General features: G+C 35.2%; 2 protein-coding genes across 6 annotated transcripts in view; both read right to left on the bottom strand.

The window, feature by feature from the left end:
• Positions 1–3,325, bottom strand: part of LOC139974321 (uncharacterized) — a 47,010-nt gene extending 43,685 nt beyond the window's left edge. For both annotated transcript variants that reach the window (XM_071981349.1, XM_071981351.1), the window contains exons 1-2: positions 3,190–3,325; positions 3–254 (exon numbers count right to left, since the gene is read on the bottom strand). In XM_071981349.1, the coding sequence (XP_071837450.1) occupies positions 3–236 (234 nt within the window). In that variant the 5' untranslated portion in view covers positions 237–254; positions 3,190–3,325. The remainder of the gene's footprint in view (positions 1–2; positions 255–3,189) is intronic.
• Positions 3,326–6,404: 3,079 nt separating this feature from the next.
• The window catches only part of LOC139974323 (uncharacterized), a 57,575-nt gene continuing 42,288 nt past the window's right edge, over positions 6,405–21,691 (bottom strand). For 2 of the 4 annotated variants that reach the window (XM_071981358.1, XM_071981357.1), the window contains exons 2-6: positions 16,386–16,637; positions 13,118–13,171; positions 12,410–12,496; positions 11,772–11,894; positions 6,405–8,162 (exon numbers count right to left, since the gene is read on the bottom strand). In XM_071981358.1, the coding sequence (XP_071837459.1) occupies positions 8,004–8,162; positions 11,772–11,894; positions 12,410–12,496; positions 13,118–13,171; positions 16,386–16,619 (657 nt within the window). In that variant the 5' untranslated portion in view covers positions 16,620–16,637 and the 3' untranslated portion in view covers positions 6,405–8,003. Of the gene's footprint in view, positions 8,163–11,771; positions 11,895–12,409; positions 12,497–13,117; positions 13,172–16,385; positions 16,663–19,119; positions 19,516–21,691 lie in introns of those variants that run through there. The other 2 variants (XM_071981356.1, XM_071981355.1) reach the window with 2 other exon arrangements.

A 21,691-nucleotide genomic window follows, 5' to 3' on the forward strand; every position in this document is an offset into this window, starting at 1 on the left:
ACCACACCATTCCAGATTCCCCAGTGACCATCAAAGAAACCGTAGGGCCGCAAAACAATTAGTAAACAAATGGAGATTATAATTTGAGCAGAGCCACAAGCAATAATTAAGCTTCCCATAACACGGCGAGGTCCTGATCCTTTAAGGTTACCAACATTTTGAGGGACCTGTTGTTGTGCCATGACAACAGGTTGATGATTCGAGGGAAAGCCTTGTTGATTGGGTAATTGAGCCATGTTCGTAGTACAACCGTTCTATGTAAGAAAGATAATGGGTCACTGAATCAAAGTTTGAAACATCATGGACATTTAAAAGTAGTTGGTCGTACATGTATAACTTTTCAATGTATGTCTTAACACATCCAATACAGCTTACGCTTAGTAATACTACAGTACTTCACCTTGGGCACAGTGTCCACAAGGATTCAACTGGCCACCGTTCCATGCATGAGAGTGAGGTTCTCCTTATGCTGACATACATACTGCAATATATTGTATTGTGTTTCATATATATATATATATTCACTCAAGGGGGTAAAATTCTGTTGCTGGCTGCACCGGTGTCGATCATTGCTTGTGTTATACCCCGAGTGCTTTATTCTGCTATAAACGCATGTTAGACGGTTGATTAATCCCTCATTAGTATACCCTACACTGTCATCGAAGATCATCAAAACAATACAGTTTTGATTTCATGGCGTAATCTAAAACTTAAATACTGTATATTTTAACGATGGTTATTAATTGCACCTTTTCAGCAATTTCTGAAAAGCGAGAAACCTGTTTCAGATATTTGAACTTGAGTTTAAATTACCTGAACTAGAATTTTCAGATTTCTCCAATTTAATTTCAGCTTTCTCAAATCCATTAAACTTTTTCGAACTCATTTCCATACTTCAAATTCAATTTGGGAAATCTGAATAAAAAATCAGATATCTCGAATGCACCGTGACATTCTCCCATTCAATATATCTGAAATAAGTCACAGTTTTCGATACTTGGTTTGCATGAACCTCAGATCCAGTAGGTTTACACTTAAAGAGAAGTTCTTGACTGAACTTGTGAACTATTTGGGTTAAAGTGAGCTAAGCACTGTCCATCCATACACATGTACCAGTGTTACAACTGCCAATCAGTTTGTCACACGCGCGTTATGGCCTAAATGCTGATTTATTTTTACGTTGACCATTGAACTATAACTTGTTGACGTAATCCCTACGGAGGCATTTCGTTCAATAACCAAGCATGGGCCAAATACCTTTCTAACCCACAAAAGTTACCTACTTGTTATAAAATGTGGGCTATTTGCGCAGAATTTACCTTAGTCAATTTTTTCAAGCGCAATATAGTACTGTTTATTATATCTTTGAATATCATTCTTTAATTTCATCTGTTCACTTCATCTGTTGATCAGTAACTAATGCATATATTTCAGATGCGATTATTGTTCATTAAACTCTGGATTGTTCCTTACAAAACAGATTGTACACTTAATTTGCTTCTAGTAAATATCCTTTAAGTAACTTGCTAAGTTGCTGAACAGTCATTCTACATTTTCAAGTATAACTCTCCCTGTGATATTTGTGCAAGGAGTTGCAGATCGAGTCCTGTATTATTGTTTCTGTAAATTCAACATTTGGATCGTATCGCATGGTTGAAGATCGTATTGAGATGTCCTCATTTTGTTCAAAACTGTAAGAAGTTATCCCATCGAGTGTATAGATGTCCGCAACTAGTCACTGGAACAACAGTACAGATCATTTTCAAGACCCTGAAGCAGTTGATTGTCGCTTCCAGGAACCCATGAACATTGTTTTAGTAATCGACGTTTGAAGGATTAGTAAGCCAGTTTAGGGTTAAATTAAGTGTTCTTATTGCCCAATTGACTGATATTTCACACTTACGATAACAATTCACACATTATTACAAGCCCGTTTTGGACGATGTATTGTTCTTTTTAGTGCAAAACAATCATCTCGAATACCGAATTGATATTTCTTAAAGACATAAATTGATTTGTATTTCGTATTATTTTCTTGTTTTGTGTTACACTACTTCATCAATATACATCTGAGAGTTCATTACATACCTTTGCGAGTGTAGTTATAAAATCCTACTTTTCCAAGGTCCATAGATACATACATTCTATCAATAATTCTTTTGAATAAACAAGTTACATGTCGATCTTTTTTTTAACAGATAGTAGCAGTTTTAAAAAAAATATGAATAATTCAGTTAATATGTTGACAATTTGCAACAGATTGAAAATTTGCCTTAAACTTAAAAAAGAACATGATCAATGATAAATCTCTTTAAACCAAACTTCTGCAAAGAAAATTAGTAATTATGCTCGCATCAAAATGTTATCATTTCAATATTTTACATTAAAAAAAAGGTAATAAATTGCCGCAAAGTTGCAGTACGAAAATTTTACATTTGCCGGCACCTCAACGTTTCCATACTTATTTAGCATATTATACTGTCAAACAATTACTTCACCTGTTATTCAAAACTGGCCAAGCGGAAATAGGTTGCAACTAGCGCAATGTAATGACGCAGTAAACTTGCTATGTGGACCCAGTAGTTCGTAGTAGTGTGTATTATTGCGTGAGGTTATATGCCGCTTAGGAAGGGTGGGATTACTGCTTCAATTTTACACTCCCCCTAATTCTGAGTATGTCTTAGTTTGTGTAGCACTTATCAATGGGCACAAATCTAATTCAATTAGCATACTTATTCAATTGTATTAACTAGTCGTGTATATTAAGTCCGACTGCATGGTTTTGCAACATCAAACAAAAATATGATACTAACTTTCTATAATATCAATAAAGCATGTATAGTTGTGTGAAATGTGTGGATCATGACTGTTATATATGTATACATGACTTTCCCGAAATCGGACTCAAGTATACCCAAGTAACTTCGAGTTATATATGAAAATGATTGTTCTCAAGAAAAAGGCAAATACGCTACCAAACATAACTAGTATGGTACGATAAAGGTGAAACAATATTCTGACCTCATGATAACCCTTAGCTTTCATTCGTTTTGATGTAATGGAGTTATATTAACCGGAAAGCAAACAGAACGCCGGTACTCCATAACCAATGTTTAAATATATAAATACATATCATTGAATACCATAATGAACAAAACTATATTCCTTACAAATACTTAGATCACCTACCTCAGTCTTGAAGGCAACTTGGTAACTCACACGTTTATTGTGGAAGTGTAAAGGAAGACCTTTCAATAGGAAATGACGTTGTACGTGATGATCATATGGCTTTTACATATAATAGTATATCTGTTTGTATGGAACGCCAAAGGAAATAAAAATATAGATCTATATCAAAGTACATCTTCCAATACAGGGCATATCATTCATGTAACGTCCGGGTAATACAGTAACCTTCATACGATTATTAAGGTGTTGGCACTAAAGGGACTATCCGGGCCTATATAAGTAAATCTTATCTCGGAAAGAAATGAAAAAAACATGACATGATGATAAACAACATTTGATCACGGTCAACCCACTTGTCCTGTCAGAAGTGAGGATAATATAACCGTCATTTAATGATTAATAAGCTTTTAAAGCATTTGTACTCGCCTGCTTCGTAACATTACTCGTAAACCAACTACAATACAGGACCTGCATTTACTATACTGAGTCAATTAAGTATCAATAATGCAGCTTGATAGTTTTACTCGTTGCAAACGAGTGATTTATTGTCTATTGCTCAGTGTTGTTTAATCTATAGCACACTGAGTAAAGGAAGACGCGACGATTCTTAGTAAAGCGTAAAAGAACTGGAAAGAGCCAGGTGTGTTTACCACCTACCGAGTACGTCTCGCATCGTCACCGCGCACTGCATACACGCGCACGTTTGGTAACCGGTACCATTGGCATTCATCATCATTCTCATTGACTTCGATCAACTTGGACGTCGAAGAACTATGAGATAGTTTGAGAGCTATATTGGTGTAAGTTCGTATTTTTGGATATACTATACTTTATCTTCAACACGTGTTGCAATTCTGTGGTATATATTGTGAAGATTTAGGATACGTTATTAACTGGTACACAAATACATGGGCTCTTAACGTTGTCGTATGTGGAGATAACTTACAATAACATTTACAATCACATAGGCTAGACTAAGCCTAACGTTAGGCCTACATTAGGCTCTATGATTATAAGGTTGAAAGCGCTAGTATGTAATTAATAATAATACCTAAGGCGAAATGTTTTGTGTGTAACGGTACACGATTATTTGTATATACCATGGTCAATGCTCCAAACGTTTCTTGTGTAGATACGATACTGGTACATTTCTGCCACATATGTTATTCGTACAGTACAGTTACTTCATACAACACTTCCGTGCAGTTCATGCATCAGAGCCGGGTGTTACCATAAGTTGTGTGAATAATGGTTGTGAGAAAGCATACGATAAAATGGACTCTGACTTTAGTCGTGTGGGTAGAGTTTATACAATGTATCAGCGCAGCTTGAAGAACAAGACACTGCTGATGGGGAGGAAGATACATTGGATGAACACAGTTGAGATGATTTACAACTCCACGTGAAACACCAAATGAAAGGCAAATTTGCAGCCAGCGAATTTTAGGAACTTGAATGATATTAGGAGTGTAAGGAGTGATATTAGGAGTGTTAGCTCAGTGGCTAACGCCGGTGCCTTTCAATCATAAGGTCCCCGGTTCGAGTCACTCCCAGATTAATGTATGTCGTCCAGTAACAGAGTTTTTGACAATTAACAATTCATAATCATGGACGTGAAATATGAATGTAAGAGACTGACGTCGGTCAGCTTGCGGCTTTGATAGGCCAATGAGGCTTATTTGCGAGTTCCTGTTTGCAGGAGGATCTAAAATATATACATACATTCATGAATATTGAAAGTGGTGCGAAATATATCAAATGCCGAAATCCCGTTAAAGTGATTTACTGGCAGACGTTGATTTATTTAGAACAGGAAATCACTTTTGACAAATTTTGTATTTCAGAAGCAATTGAACTTGATAGAGCCAGTTGAGAAAGTTCTTGGAAATGATGAAAGGGGAAAGGTTGGAATATTTCAATATATTCCTGTAAATGAGGTATGAATGTCTCTTATTGCAACATGATGATATTTTCTCAAAGGTAATGAATTTTATTTAACAATGCAACTGTAAGTTAGGTGTATTAGGTAATTTTATATGATGGAAACTTGTTTCAGGCCAATTGTTTATTCAGTTCTGTAGACCTGGTATTACATATCAGTCTTTATAATAATGACTTTAAAGGATGTAACCCAATCGGAACCTTCAGGAAGAACAAAAACTGACCCCGTAACTGTGTAGAAACATATACTCGATTTACTGACCAATTACGACGTGAGCTGACTCCACCCCACTGTCTATGTACCTCTAGTCACTTTCCCGTATACGAAGATCAAATGCGGCCTTGTCCACCGGACTGTTTGCCGAAAGAACAATTTCTACGCAGTATCTTTGTCAGCATGAGTTGCTTTGTATTTGGTGTAAATATATGACAGTATGCAGGAGTCTATATACAGTAGGGAATGATATCATCGCATTAATTATTCATAAGTGGTAGCATTAGAATCTAATTGTGTGTTGGATTGATATCATTATTGGTAGATCATGGATACTGGATTATTCATATCGTTTATAGCGCAGATCCCATGAATAGGCGTAATGAGCATGGATTAATATAAAAACAAGTTGAAATGTCAGTACCGTATCTTTGCAGCCGTAAGCATGATTTAGCTATATTGGTTATAAAGGTATATATCGGTAGTATTTATATGTTTATAGTATTTCAACTAAAGAAGAGTGATAGCTATGATACTTGTGTCCATGACCTATTCAGTAAAATAATTAAGAATTTCATTTGGCATCGGAACCATTGCCTGAATTGTGTCTGGTTAAATATCAGTGAACTAATGTAGCCATGTCAATTTGGAATATTGTGATATAGTTTGTCTCTAGGAATGTCACGACTTAGGCCAGACATTCTATAATCTCCAGTTACGTGGAGGTTTTACACTTTGAATTAAGATAGAAAGTATAACGTCCAGTATATGGGAAGTTTGATTTTCTTACTTACAGTTGGATGTTGCAAAAGATGAAAAAGACAAAGAGAAATTTAAAACAAAAATCAAGAACTGATGACATTGACTTATCACCATCGAAGAAAGACTATCGTTGAAGGGAAAATAACTGTAACAGAAGTTAAGAACTCCTACCCACCATTGCTGTACACTCTCGTATATACCTTACATAAAGGGGTATTTATAAATTGGCAGTCATCTGAGGGATCTTTTTTAATTTTTTATATATATATATATATATATATATATATATATATATATATATATATATATACTGCTTGGATGTCGATTACGCTCTGGGACAATGATTCTTGTGCATTGGGTCATAAGTGGTGTTTTCAAATGGTAGGTCAAAGGTCATAAACAGGTTATTTGGGGTTATTGTTTTTCAAATGGTCAAATGCTTCTCAGATAGATTCTTATAATTGGGTAGAAGATGATCAGTTGTGTGTTAACTAACTGGAGATACAAGATCACCTGAGATGTATAATAATAATAACAATAATAATAATATTAATAATAATCATAAAATTATTATATTTGTTTTATTCATTTTTATTTGCATTCATCTCTTCGGCACAACAAAATATGTTATAAAGAAAGATCAATCTATTTCATGACATGAAAACAAATTAAAAAAAAAACATCATTAACTTTATCAATAGGAATCTCTTGGCAGTTTAGTTTCTCTTTATGTGCTTTGATTATTAATAAAAAAATAAAATAAAAATTCAAGCTTATGTTTGAGAGTATCATAATTTGGAACGCTTTTGTTAATTCTACACAGGTAAGTATAGTAATTGGCGTAAAGAATTATGAGGCTATACGAAAGTAAAAATGAGATACATTGAGAGAAAAAACGCAACCACATAGTCCAAACAGACAGAAGGTTAATTAATCAAAATATATTTGTCAGTAAGAAAAGAAAAAAATAAGCATGGTTTGGACTTGAATTTGAAAATTCACAAATTAATCAATTTACATAAGTCATCAGACCCTGGCCTAATGATGAGATTTCGTCATAATCTAATTAATTAAATGATTCTCTGGGCTACCAATGTTAAAAGCTTAGCGAATAGTAATTGAAAAGATTTCGGAATTTTTATTCGAAAATTACATCCTGATAATATTTTCAATCGCGAAGAACTGATTTTTTCTTCCAGTTTAATTTTGTGATATTTTGTAATTTCAGCTTGCAACAGCACAAAAGATGATGGCATCATCGTACTTTCGCCAAAATATGTCTATATTGTATTTATAAATTGTCAATCATATATCCACAGAGTAACACAACTATTTCTTCAGAAAAGACACATTTTAATAAACTTCTAACTACCAAGAACTTGTGTAAAAGTAAGTTGGCCTGACGTTTTACACATTCTCTTACACAGGCTCCCTAGTGGATCAGCAGTTTGCGAACAGTTTTATTTTATTTGGATACATAGAACTTGGTTACATTTAAAAATGATAACAGCTAAATAAATGTTGAACTATTCAATTGAAACTACTAAGGTCATATAGGAATTTCCAATATGTTGGTCTTTACAAATTGGGTATACTAATAACATTTGATTATGCCCAAACCCTCTTCACCATCCCCATGCCCTATTTCGAATTGCTGATAGAATTACCTAAAATACTGCGATTGTTGTTAATAAGCTAATAATATCATTTTAAGAAGAAAAGCACTAAAAATTTTAACAAGCTGATTTATTGGCAAATTATCTATTCTACATTAAGAAACTCACAAAGGATTCACCCATACATTAAATCTGAGCTCGGATTGACAAAAGAGTAATGCTATATTTAACATGTAATTATTAGCTGTTTCTTCTGTGTAAATGCGGACATTACGTTGTGCTTAGATGTTAGGCTGAGCAGTAACCAAATCATTGGTTGGAAGGCCTTCATCACTGCCAACGTTGAATGCAGCTGGTTGCATGGCCATATTAACTGCACCTGTGTATGGAGTTGCTTCATAAGCCTGCCCTGGCGGCATTGCGTGAGGTGGGTAAGTAATCTGTAAGAAAAGTACAGTTATTACATTATCATTATGGAAACAATCATTATTATACCCTAAACAACCCAGATAAACAACAACAAACAAGTAGGCACATCATGGAGTTACAGGTCTCATCCAAAATGTTGGGTGTATGATCAGTATGATGTCATCACTATGACACACAGAGTTTAAGAGATATGAAACTTGAATTTTAACGATCTTTGTTTTTATATTATATTTTAATACACATTAAGAATTCATTCACAAAAATTCATTCCTACCTGGTATGAAACTTTCATAAAATTTGGCACAATAGCCAAAAGATTATTTCATTTTTCATCAAAGTTATAATTTGCGGTAATTTTGCTAAGCATTAAAAACCAGACACCGAAATAAAACCGTGAATAAATACGGCCAGTTTTGATCCCTTGAGCTCCATTGGCCATGTGCCATTTCGTGTTTGACGTTACTTAATGTTTTGGTTATTTGACTTCTAACGTTTGACCCTGGACGGCTTTTATACACATTCGACCTTTGATCGCGTGATCTTTGACAGTAGTGCGTGATAAGTGTCTGATACACCTCATGGCTTTTAGGGCTTCAGCAACTTTTGTCATTTTTTATGCAACTATTATGGCCAAAATGGTTATTTTATATTTGACATCTGACCTATTATTATATGACATCATAAGTCACATGACACGCTACTTCGGATGCAGAGATACATACCCACAGCTTGATGTTGTTGGGTTTACTGTTAAGGAGTAGTTTACGAAACGCATTTCGCATATACTTTACCTACCGCCTCGTTTGATTTTGTTTTCATTAATTGATACACTCTAGACATAAACTCTATCATACATTTTTTATTGTTTTAAGGTTTGGGCCACGTTGTTATTTTGGTATACGCATGCAATGACCAACATGTTGTTTTGTGATTATTTGATCTCTGAAAGTTAACCCTATGAAGTCATTAGTCATAATGATGCATGATTAAGGAGTAGTCTGCGAAAAGCTATTTGGCTTTCTTGTTACACCCTATGATACCCCACATTAAGTCAGACTAATCTTCCAAGTTTCAGTAGAGTACCTCAACAGGTGTGAGGTTGGCAGTAATTTTAGAACCAATGTGTTCACAGAATGGTCGATATCTCATCCCCAGTACACTACATGTAGGGATGAAAAAACAGGCGATACACGGAATCACTGTATAATGTGCCCGTTAATATATATTTATTTTTGTTTGAACACCCAGCGCTTGCTACACGCTCTACTTTATTGGATAGTCATTGAGAATTGAAAAAGAACCCAAATCATGCAAATATCATCCTGACGTTGCTGCATACATTTGTACAATACTGCCAATAATTTGACCATTCACATCAATTAATCTTGAACTTTGTAGATCAGAACGCTGTTTAGAGGCAAATTATGCCACTAAAGGGATTGGGTTAAAAGTTAAAAAGCTACTGGCCTTTAACAGAATGGCATGAATCGTCACAACAAATGCAACATCACATGAACAACACAGGGAAATCCCCAGCTTGCTGCTCATCGGTGTTGAGGTTTGGCAGATGTTAACAACAAAATTGTCTAACAAAATTGCAGCTATATAGTATATTTCTTGTATAGTACTCTGTTTGTTATGTCACATTCATATTAGCAACTGTTATTTTCGTAGTTCAAACATTTACACCATACAAAAACCACCGAAACAGATCAACTAGTGCATCTAACATGCGGGCATTTACCCTCATCGTTTAAATTCATTGGCTTCGCGGACTAGATTTACATATACCGCTGTCACCCTCATTGAAATTCTGATAATCCACTTTCATACTTACAGCCTCATCAGATTTTTAATATCTGGTCTATGAATATTGAGTGTTGGTTTGAGCGGTAATGGAGCAGAAATATAAATGCATATAAACCCACAAAGTGTTACGTTTGGGTACATTCTAATTTAAGAGTTCACGATCTAGTGTTGGTGATACGTTAAACTTTGCAATTTACACTGTTCAAATACCCTACATTAAAACCTCCTCACTGACTGATCCTTCTCTTCTATGTTGTGTGTACATACTGATGAAGTGAAGAAAACTCTAAAGAACAGCAGCAAATTTTAAACGGGAAAAAATATCATTCAAAATTGGAAGTTTGCGTTGGCCGTCAGACTGATAGTTTGGCTTCCACGCTCAGTTTTATAAGTCTAGCTTAGAATAATGTTTTCATACAAAATACCTCCAAATATGTACAAATTCACGTTTAACGGTTGTGGTAGATTCAATTACAAGTCAGACAATTAAAAGTATAAATGGCATCCGGCATCGATTTTTAGCCGTACAGCTGCATCATTGTGACAGTAGGTGGGATTACATTACCTGTTTGATTGATCAACGGATGAATACACTGTTGTAACACGTCAGTTGTATTCTGGGTGCACATATATGTAGTGTACATATATGCAAGGCCAAACGATATGTATAACTTGCATTAACTGTTCATAATTTCATTTGTAGTACTTACAGGATAGCAGGAACATAACCCCTATCTTTTTTACAATGCTCAGCACAAAACAGAACAAGCTCAAACTTCAGAGAACCAAGCAAAAACAGCTCTCTTCCAACAGATGATAAGAGAAAAGTTGTTGAAAGGATGCTGCTAAAATCCCATTAAATTATCAATCAATCAACAAAGATGTAGAAACGTAAAATACTTTGGGCATAAAGTAGTACAACAATTTCATCACAATCGATTAATGTTGCATGAAAATCGGTTTGACAACTACTGGCAGATTAAAGTAGCAACTAAATGACATCACTACTTGTGTTCTGACTCTGCACTATAGGACTCCGGTCCGACGAACAAGCCGTGCGTATATGCTACGTACATTATGTGTATAGTGTACAGCCTATACTCTACTATACTATACTTTACTCTACTTTACTATACTCTACTCTGCTCTGCTATGCTATGCTATGCTATGCTATGCTATGCTATGCTATGCTATGCCGTGCCGTGCCGTGCCGTGCCGTGCCGTGCCGTGCCGTGCCGTGCCGTGCCGTGCCGTGCCGTGCCGTACCGTACCGTACCGTACCGTACCGTACCGTACCGTACCGTACCGTACTGTACTGTACTGTACTATATTATACTATACTATACTATACTATACTATACACTCTGAGTGACGACGACGTTATAATAACAACCGTCTGGCTAATCAGAATCCAACTGTTGGGAAGGACACCAACTCAGTGCTGAAACACGTGGGTGGGTGGGTGCAGAGGAGATTGAAGAGGAGATTGGGAAAATTCAACTATATATGTTTGAACCAGTAGTAATTGGACTTCGCAAAGGATGCTAGGGCATAATATCGTGTATGCACAGTTAATTTACTAAAAAATGTTAGCATCTTGAGTACGTTACATTCTGAGCAGGGAAATAGTTCCCCTGTGATGTCAATTCAAGGAGAGAGAAAGGCTCATAAATAATTGATTAAAAACGTAACTCGGTAACCTTGAGTTCTCCTTATTGACATTTTTTGTTCGTAGCATAAACATGACTTAAGTGCCGCAAGTTTAAGGGAAATCGATTCAATGTCACTTGGCATTTGGGTTGGAAACTTACCCCTTGGTACGGTACTCCACATGAGAATGCAACACACGTGAAACTAGCCCCGATTATGCAAAACAAGAATTGCAGTCCATACGAAAGGCCAATTATGATGAACAAGACCAATGGTGCAAGAGACTATTAAAATTGAGAAGCGAAAGTGCAAACATTAACTACTAGCAATTTTTCAACATGAAAACGGTTGTAATATGTTTTCGACAGTTTTATCATAAATCACACAGCGAACATCTTTTGTTATTAATTAACCTTTTACCATACAAACGCCAGTGTTTTAGTGTAATCATTGACTGTAAGGTAATGCTTTGTAATTATACTACATAAAAATAGGGACGTGAACAATAAATAATATTTCGTTGGCATTATTAAACCATATTGATGTGACATATTTCATTTATTGCAAGAATGACCACAACTTTCTCTTTCCTCATAAAACGAGACAATGGCGTAGTGGAGGATCACTACATACACTATATATTATCCCTCATGCAAAATGGTGTCAATGACAACCTTTGTTTAAATGATAATATGATGTTCCTATGATTTTAATTTATTTGAATAAGCTTAAGAGAAAATATGATGTTTCTATGAATTTATTCTGTTGGAAAAATATATCGTATTTTGTTGGTCCTTACAGAGTATCGGCTGAAAATCCCCTGAATAACACAGCATAACGCACATAGTACTGCTGCATTGATGGCAAGAACCATAAAAGTGATGACCTGTGAAGAGTAAAATAATGTACGCTGAATACAATATTAATATTGCTGATCTTAGACCAGGGATAAATTTTGCTCTGATAACTAATGATGTTTTAGCTTATGTTTTGAATGCGAGATAATCACGATTAGTCAAAATAATTTACGAAGGTAACAGTAAAATGTTCGTGAAGTGAACTTTATATTAACTTTGCTAGGTGTTTGCTATGCCATGGCAAGTATGTATGTATGTATGTATATGTGATCTTCCCGCAAGCAGGAACTCGCGAAAGAAGCCATGAAGTGAGTGTAGAGTTTAGAGTTTAGAGTGTAGAGTGTAGAGTTTAGATTGTGTGCCCCACCCCCCCCCCCCTCCACCCTACAATTGTCGTCAATAAAGAAATCCGTAAATAAGAGATATTTAAAGAAAGTATCGCTGAATCTTCACTCAACTTCATTTTTCATGTACCTCTCTTTATTGTAATGTGCAACCATACATATTATACTATAAATTGTAGCAATATCCAAACGTACCAGTCCTTCTATAACAGTAATGATGTAACGCTGCCATGTAAATCCAAACGTTACTAAAATTATGACCACATTTGGCAGCTATAAACGTTTGGTTCATAGGTGAACACTTACCATGCTTTTCTTTCGTGCACTGACAAGTCCGAAAGATCCTGTTATGATGGCGAACTGTAAAGAATGCAAATCATATGGGGAAAAACAGCAGTTATGTTAGATTTTAACAATTTTTGGTCGATAGGACAGGTGATGCAAACCCAGGCTACCATCAGTTCTGCCTCGCATCGCAGGGCAGCAAAGCCCTACCCGCAACTGGCACACTTAGATATCATCGTCATTATGAGACATTCTTCCAGTTTTGGCTATACAGTTAGAGTAGGACATCGTGAAAACTCTGTATATATATTATATATTATATTATATGATATATATATATATATAAATATATATATATATATATATGTATATATATATATATGTGTATATATATATATATATATATATATATATATATATATATATATATATATATATATATATATATATATATATACAATATTACACAACATCATTTCAATGCAATACAATAGTTGTATCAGTTGAGTGATCATACATAATAAAGGTATCCTTAGGTTAGTGGGAGGTCATGAGAACGTATCAACACGTTACAATAATAGATGCCATAGATTGCATGGATGCTTGCTTATAGAAAAAAGTCTTTCCCATACATACGGAAGCTTAAAAGTGCCATCAACAAAAGAAAACATTGCCCCAACATGTCAACATTTTTCAGTTAATTGTTTAGATAACAAGATAATATCTTATCAAAAATCAGAAAAGTGTTGGATTCCTCAATTGTTTTAACTGAGCAATTTGAACAGTTTTCTGCAAAATGTTTAGTTTTCACTTCATTTCAACTCAGCAATTGAACAATTTTCTGCAAATTGTTTAATTGACAACTAATTGTATCTCGTCAATTCAACGTTTTCTGCAAAATGTGTAATTGTTCACTTCAATCTAAGTGAGCATTTGAACAATTTTCTTTTATATTTATATCTTTTGTATTTTCAGTAAAATTTCATACATGAAGGCTTTATTTCTTCTCCTCGTTGCCCCATTTTGGCGGTGGCTAAACGTTAATGACCTCTGCAGGTCAGAACAAATAGTACGGTATACTATCGTTCTGGCCTACTTCCACCATGTTGCTTAACATATATTTACCGTACTTTACTATACGCATGAATCATCTACCGTGCATACACGACTCCTAAACATTTGGCAGAAAAATGTTGAATTGGCCAGATGTGATAAGTTGTCAATTAAACAATTTGCAGCAAATTGTTCACTTACTCACTTTAAATGAAGTTACCAATTGAAGATTTTGCAGAAATGTTTTGAAGGTATGAAGTCTGAAATATGGAGTCACGGGGTTTTCGACGTATTGATTCGTAGAATATTGATATATGCGACAGTCTTATCATCAGCTTCCATCGTCATCGCATGCGTCGACGGAGAGGTTAAATTTGTAGGTTTTGGGATCACTATCCATGTTTGCAAATGTCTCGCAAAAGTAATATGACGGGAAGATGTTTTTATGTTAACAATGAAGAGTTTGAGATTCGAATCGCTGACCGAATAGTATTAATGAGTTGATTATAACGTGAGACACATTGTAGCGTATTATTACCAATGTATGTACACTAATTACAGTGTAGCGCTACATACGTAGCCTACGCTCTCAATGCAGGGAGTACTCAATTCAAGCTCAGGTACCCGTAGTTGCCTTTTCTTAACAGAGTTTTCACGAAGTTAAACGTTTTCTACGTTATGGTTCTCGTGACTGTTGTGTTGTAATATTATTTATTTTGGGAATATTTTTCATTTTCCTCTGATCGACTTTGTAATAAATTCTAAAAGTTAAATGTGAAGTGATTGTAAGCTACCTTTAAGCAAATGATGGAAAAGAAAAAGGAATCCATTACACACTTAAGCTTAAGAAAGCTCTCATTCTTTGTTTATCATTAGTTAATAAGTAATGGTCCCAACAAGGAACAGCTCAAATAGATGAGGCAGAATCGATGTAACACATATCTGCTTCTTCACCTCTAAATTGAAAAACGGGACTAGAAATGTTACTGTAGATACAATTTAGTAAACTCCCAGCAATATGTTAGAAATATGACTGGTGAATGTTAGTTTGTCTGTGAACACCAAGGTACATGGTTACAGACACACGTTCAACCGTCGAGTCATCGATTACAATGTTTTCCAACTATATTTTCATGAAATCTTCGAACATATCGTTGCTGTTCTCAAAAATCATTTCTTTTTCATGTCATAGCCCAAAGGTACTCCCTTTTTACCTGTCTGAACAACTTCCTTACATCATTTTCATGTATAGTTGACATACCTATCTTAGTATTCTCCGGGGATAGTTCAATCTTTGCTATCCAGCCAAGGCATGGTGTAGAAGCCATTCCAGAAGTGAAGTGGTTGCAAAAATACCATCATTACAGATGTTATTAAGTTAATGAAGGCCTACAATCTTCATCTATTATGAATATAGATTTACATAAAGCATACATGAAAAGCAAAGCAACAAGGAAAGCGCCGCTTTGTTTCGTGTGCATGGTTGAAGCATTAGTCCAGAGTGTGATGCCACATTTCCATTGTGCTCTGACCTCATATTTTACAGACTGCGATTAAACATATGCTATACACATTTGCTACTATTGCATAACATATCTACGTTTAACGTTGAACAGCATTCACAAATTAAAGTACATGAAACAAGTAATTTGAGAAGTAAACGTTAATAACTTCAGCCTTCGTCATTTTGCGAGTTATCTTTATTATATTACATCGAAGCCCTGATTACTACAGGTTGTCTTCCAAACGAATGTTGATCGGCACTTTTTTTATCATAGATTGTACGCTAAACTTAGAACAAAATACCACACAAATGGGTAACTTAAACGAATGAGAACTTTCCTTACATTGTTTTTACATCATTATAGTGGCATTCATTGGTAGTACTTTGGTTAAATGATGTAATAAAATTAATTTATATTAAATATCATATAAGTATGTTACCTAAATGTGTGTAATGTGAGGATGATTCATGTTCCATGATGTATTTTATATTGCTGCTCACAGAATTTTTCTTCCCATTAGTATTGAACATCGTCGAACAGTTTACAGTATACAGCATCGTTCAAGTGAACACACATGTAACATATTCAACTGATCTCATTGGAATGAATGCTGTTGTAAAGAATCTTTACAAATATCAAGAATTAAAATACTTAATAGAAACTCAGAATATTGGCGGTAAACCGAAGAAACGAGTTGCTTGAATTAGGTGATATTTTAAAAGTGCACTTACCACACCATTCCAGATTCCCCAGTGACCATCAAAGAAACCGTAGGGCCGCAAAAGAATTAGTAAACAAATGGACAAAACAATCTGGGCACAGCCACAAGCAATAATTAAGCTTCCCATGGCACGGCGAGGTCCTGATCCTTTAAGGTTACCAACATTTTGAGGGACCAGTTGTTGTACAATGAGAACGGGTTGATGATTCAAAGGAAAGCCTTGTTGATTGGGTAATTGAGCCATGTTCGTAGTACAACCGTTCTATGCAAAGAAAGATAATGTTTCACTGAAACAGGTTTGAAAAATCATTTAAAAGTAGTTGGTCGTACATGTATAACTTTTTAATGTATATCTGAACACAATACTACAGTACTAAACCTTTGTCACAGTTTCCACAAGGATTCGACTGGCCACCGTTCCTTGCATAAGAGTGAGGTAATACTTATGCTGACATTCATAGTGCAATATATTATTAATGCACCGTGACATTCTCCCATTCAATATATCTGAAATAAGTCACAGTTTTCGATACTTGGTTTGCATGAACCTCAGATCCAGTAGGTTTACACTTAAAGAGAAGTTCTTGACTGAACTTGTGAACTATTTGGGTTAAAGTGAGCTAAGCACTGTCCATCCATACATATGTACCAGTGTTACAACTGCCAATCAGTTTGTCACACGCGCGTTATGGCCTAAATGCTGATTTATTTTTACGTTGACCATTGAACTATAACTTGTTGACGTAATCCCTACGGAGGCATTTCGTTCAATAACCAAGCATGGGCCAAATACCTTTCTAACCCACAAAAGTTACCTACTTGTTATAAGATGTGGGCTATTTGCGCAGAATTTACCTAAGTCAATTTTTTCAAGCGCAATATAGTACTGTTTATTCCATCTTTGAATATCATTCTTTAATTTCATCTGTTCACTTCATCTGTTGATCAGTAACTAATGCATATATTTCAGATGCGATTATTGCTCATTAAACTCTGGATTGTTCCTTACAAAACAGATTGTACACTTAATTTGCTTGTAGTAAATATCCTTTAAGTAACTTGCTAAGTTGCTGAACAGTCATTCTACATTTTCAAGTATAACTCTCCCTGTGATATTTGTGCAAGGAGTTGCAGATCGAGTCCTGTATTATTGTTTCTGTAAATTCAACATTTGGATCGTATCGCATGGTTGAAGATCGACATGCTTGTATTGAGATGTCCTCGTTTTGTTCAAAACTGTAAGAAGTTATCCCATCGAGTGTATAGATGTCCGCAACTAGTCACTGGAACAACAGTACAGATCATTTTCAAGACCCTGAAGCAGTTGATTGTCGCTTCCATGAACCCATGAACATTGTTTTAGTAATCGACGTTTGAAGGATTAGTAAGCCAGTTTAGGGTTAAATTAAGTGTTCTTATTGCTCAATTGACTGATATTTCACACTTACGATAACAATTCACACATTATTACAAGCCCGTTTTGGACGATGTATTGTTCTTTTTAGTGCCAAACAATCAACTCGAATACCGAATTTATATTTTTTAAAGACATAAATTGATTTGTATTTCGTATTATTTTCTTGTTTTGTGTTTACACTACTTCATCAATATTCATCTGAGAGTTCATTACATACCTTTGCGAGTGTAGTTATAAAATCCTACTTTGCCAAGGTCCATAGATACATACATTCTATCAATAATTCTTTTGAATACACAAGTTACAAGTCGATCTTTTTTTTTAACAGATAGTAGCAGGTTTAAAAAAATATGAATAATTCAGTTAATATGTTGACAATTTGCAACAAATTGAAAATTTGCCTTCAACTTAAAAAAGAACATGATCAATGATAAATCTCTTTAAACCAAACTTCTGCAAAGAAAATTAGTAATTATGCTCGCATCAAAATGTTATCATTTCAATATTTTACATTAAAAAAAAGATAATAAATTGCCGCAAAGTTGCAGTACGAAAATTTTACATTTGCCGGCACCTCAACGTTTCCATACTTATTTAGCATATTATATTGTAAAACAATTACTTCACCTGTTATTCTAAACTGGCCAAGCGGAAATAGGTTGCAACTAGCGCAATGTAATGACGCAGTAAACTTGCTATGTGGACCCAGTAGTTCGTAGTAGTGTGTATTATTGCGTGGGGTTATATGCCGCTTAGGAAGGGTGGGATTACTGCTTCAATTTTACACTCCCCCCTAATTCTGAGTATGTCTTAGTTTGTGTAGCACTTATCAATGGGCACAAATCTAATTAAATTAGCATACCTATTCAATTGTATTAACTAGTCGTGTATATTAAGTCCGACTGCATGGTTTTGCAACATCAAACAAAAATATGATACTAACTTTCTATAATATCAATAAAGCATGTATAGTTGTGTGAAATGTGTGGATCATGACTGTTATATATGTATACATGACTTTCCCGAAATCGGACTCAAGTATACCCAAGTAACTTCGAGTTATATATGATAATGATTGTTCTCAAGAAAAAGGCAAATACGCTACCAAACATGATTAGTATTGTACGATAAAGGTGAAACAATATTCCGACCTCATGATAACCCTTAGCTTTTATTCGTTTTGATGTAATGGAGTTATATTAACCGGAAAGCAAACAGAACACCGGGACTCCATAACCAATGATTAAATATATAAATACCATTATAAATATCATTGAATACCATAATGAACAAAACTATATTCCTTACAAATACTTAGATCGCCTACCTCAGTCTTGAAGGCAACTTGGTAACTCACACGTTTATTGTGGAAGTGTAAAGGAAGACCTTTCAATAGGAAATGACGTTGTACGTGATGATCATATGGCTTTTACATATAATAGTATATCTGTTTGTATGGAACGCCAAAGGAAATAAAAATATAGATCTATATCAAAGTACATCTTCCAAGACAGGGCATATCATTCATGTAACGTCCGGTTAATACAGTAACCTTCATACGATTATTAAGGTGTTGGCACTAAAGGGACTATCCGGGCCTATATAAGTAAATCTTATCTCGGAAAGAAATGAAAAAAACATGACATGATGATAAACAACATTTGATCACGGTCAACCCACTTGTCCTGTCAGAAGTGAGGATAATATAACCGTCATTTAATGATTAATAAGCTTTTAAAGCATTTGTACTCGCCTGCTTCGTAACATTACTGGTAAACCAACTACAATACAGGACCTGCATTTACTATACTGAGTCAATTAAGTATCAATAATGCAGCTTGATAGTTTTACTCGTTGCAAACGAGTGATTTATTGTCTATTGCTCAGTGTTGTTTAATCTATAGCACACTGAGTAAAGGAAGACGCGACTATTCTTAGTAAAGCGTAAAAGAACTGGAAAGAGCCAGGTGTGTTTACTAACTACCGAGTACGTCTCGCATCGTCACCGCGCACTGCATACACGCGCACGTTTGGTAACCGGTCCCATTGGCATTCATCATCATTCTCATTGACTTCGATCAACTTGGACGTCGAAGAACTATGAGATAATTTGAGAGCTATATTGGTGTAAGTTCGTATTTTTGGATATACTATACTTTATCTTCAACACGTGTTGCAATTCTGTGGTATATATTATGAAGATTTAGGATACGTTATTAACTGGTACACAAATACATGGGCTCTTAACGTTGTCGTATGTGGAGATAACTTACAATAACATTTACAATCACATAGGCTAGACTAAGCCTAACGTTAGGCCTACATTAGGCTCTATGATTATAAGGTTGAAAGCGCTAGTATGTAATTAATAATAATACCTAAGGCGAAATGTTTTGTGTGTAACGGTACACGATTATTTGTATATACCATGGTCAATGCTCCAAACGTTTCTTGTGTAGATACGATACTGGTACATTTCTGCCACATATGTTATTCGTACAGTACAGTTACTTCATACAACACTTCCGTGCAGTTCATGCATCAGAGCCGGGTGTTACCATAAGTTGTGTGAATAATGGTTGTGAGAAAGCATACGATAAAATGGACTCTGACTTTAGTCGTGTGGGTAGAGTTTATACAATGTATCAGCGCAGCTTGAAGAACAAGACACTGCTGATGGGGAGGAAGATACATTGGATGAACACAGTTGAGATGATTTACAACTCCACGTGAAACACCAAATGAAAGGCAAATTTGCAGCCAGCGAATTTTAGGAACTTGAATGATATTAGGAGTGTAAGGAGTGATATTAGGAGTGTTAGCTCAGTGGCTAACGCCGGTGCCTTTCAATCATAAGGTCCCCGGTTCGAGTCACTCCCAGATTAATGTATGTCGTCCAGTAACAGAGTTTTTGACAATTAACAATTCATAATCATGGACGTGAAATATGAATGTAAGAGACTGACTTCGGTCAGCTTGCGGCTTTGATAGGCCAATGAGGCTTATTTGCGAGTTCCTGTTTGCAGGAGGATCTAAAATATATACATACATTCATGAATATTAAAAGTGGTGCGAAATATATCAAATGCCGAGATCCCGTTAAAGTGATTTACTGGCAGACGTTGATTTATTTACCACAGGAAATCAAACTGATCACTTTTGACAACTTTTGTATTTCAGAAGCAATTACAATTGATAGAGCCAGTTGAGAAAGTTCTTGGAAATGATGAAAGTGGAAAGGTTGAAATATTTCAATATATTCCTGTAAATGAGGAATGAATGTCTCTTATTGCAACATGATGATATTTTCTCAAAGGTAATGAATTTTATTTAACAATGCAACTGTAAGTTAGGTGTATTAGGTAATTTTATATGATGGAAACTTGTTTCAGGCCAATTGTATATTCAGTTCTGTAGACCTGGTATTACATATCAGTCTTTATAATAATGACTTTAAAGGATGTAACCCAATCAGAACCTTCAGGAAGAACAAAAACTGACCCCGTAACTGTGTAGAAACCTATACTCGATTTACTGACCAATTACGACATGAGCTGACTCCACCCCACTGTCTATGTACCTCTAGTCACTTCCCCGTATACGAAGATCAATTGCGGCCTTGTCCACCGGACTGTTTGCCGAAAGAAAAATGTCTACGCAGTATCTTTGTCAGCATGAGTTGTTTTCTATTTGGTGTAAATATATGACAGTATGCAGGAGTCTATATACAGTAGGGAATGATAGCATCGCATTAATTATTCATAAGTGGTAGCATTAGAATCTAATTGTGTGTTGGATTGATATCATTATTGGTAGATCATGGATACTGGATTATTCATATCGTTTATAGCGCAGATCCCATGAATAGGCGTAATGAGCATGGATTAATATAAAACAAG

This window comes from Apostichopus japonicus, chromosome 9 (assembly GCF_037975245.1).
Source record: "Apostichopus japonicus isolate 1M-3 chromosome 9, ASM3797524v1, whole genome shotgun sequence".
In the NCBI taxonomy this organism is placed as follows: Eukaryota; Metazoa; Echinodermata; class Holothuroidea; order Aspidochirotida; family Stichopodidae; genus Apostichopus; species Apostichopus japonicus.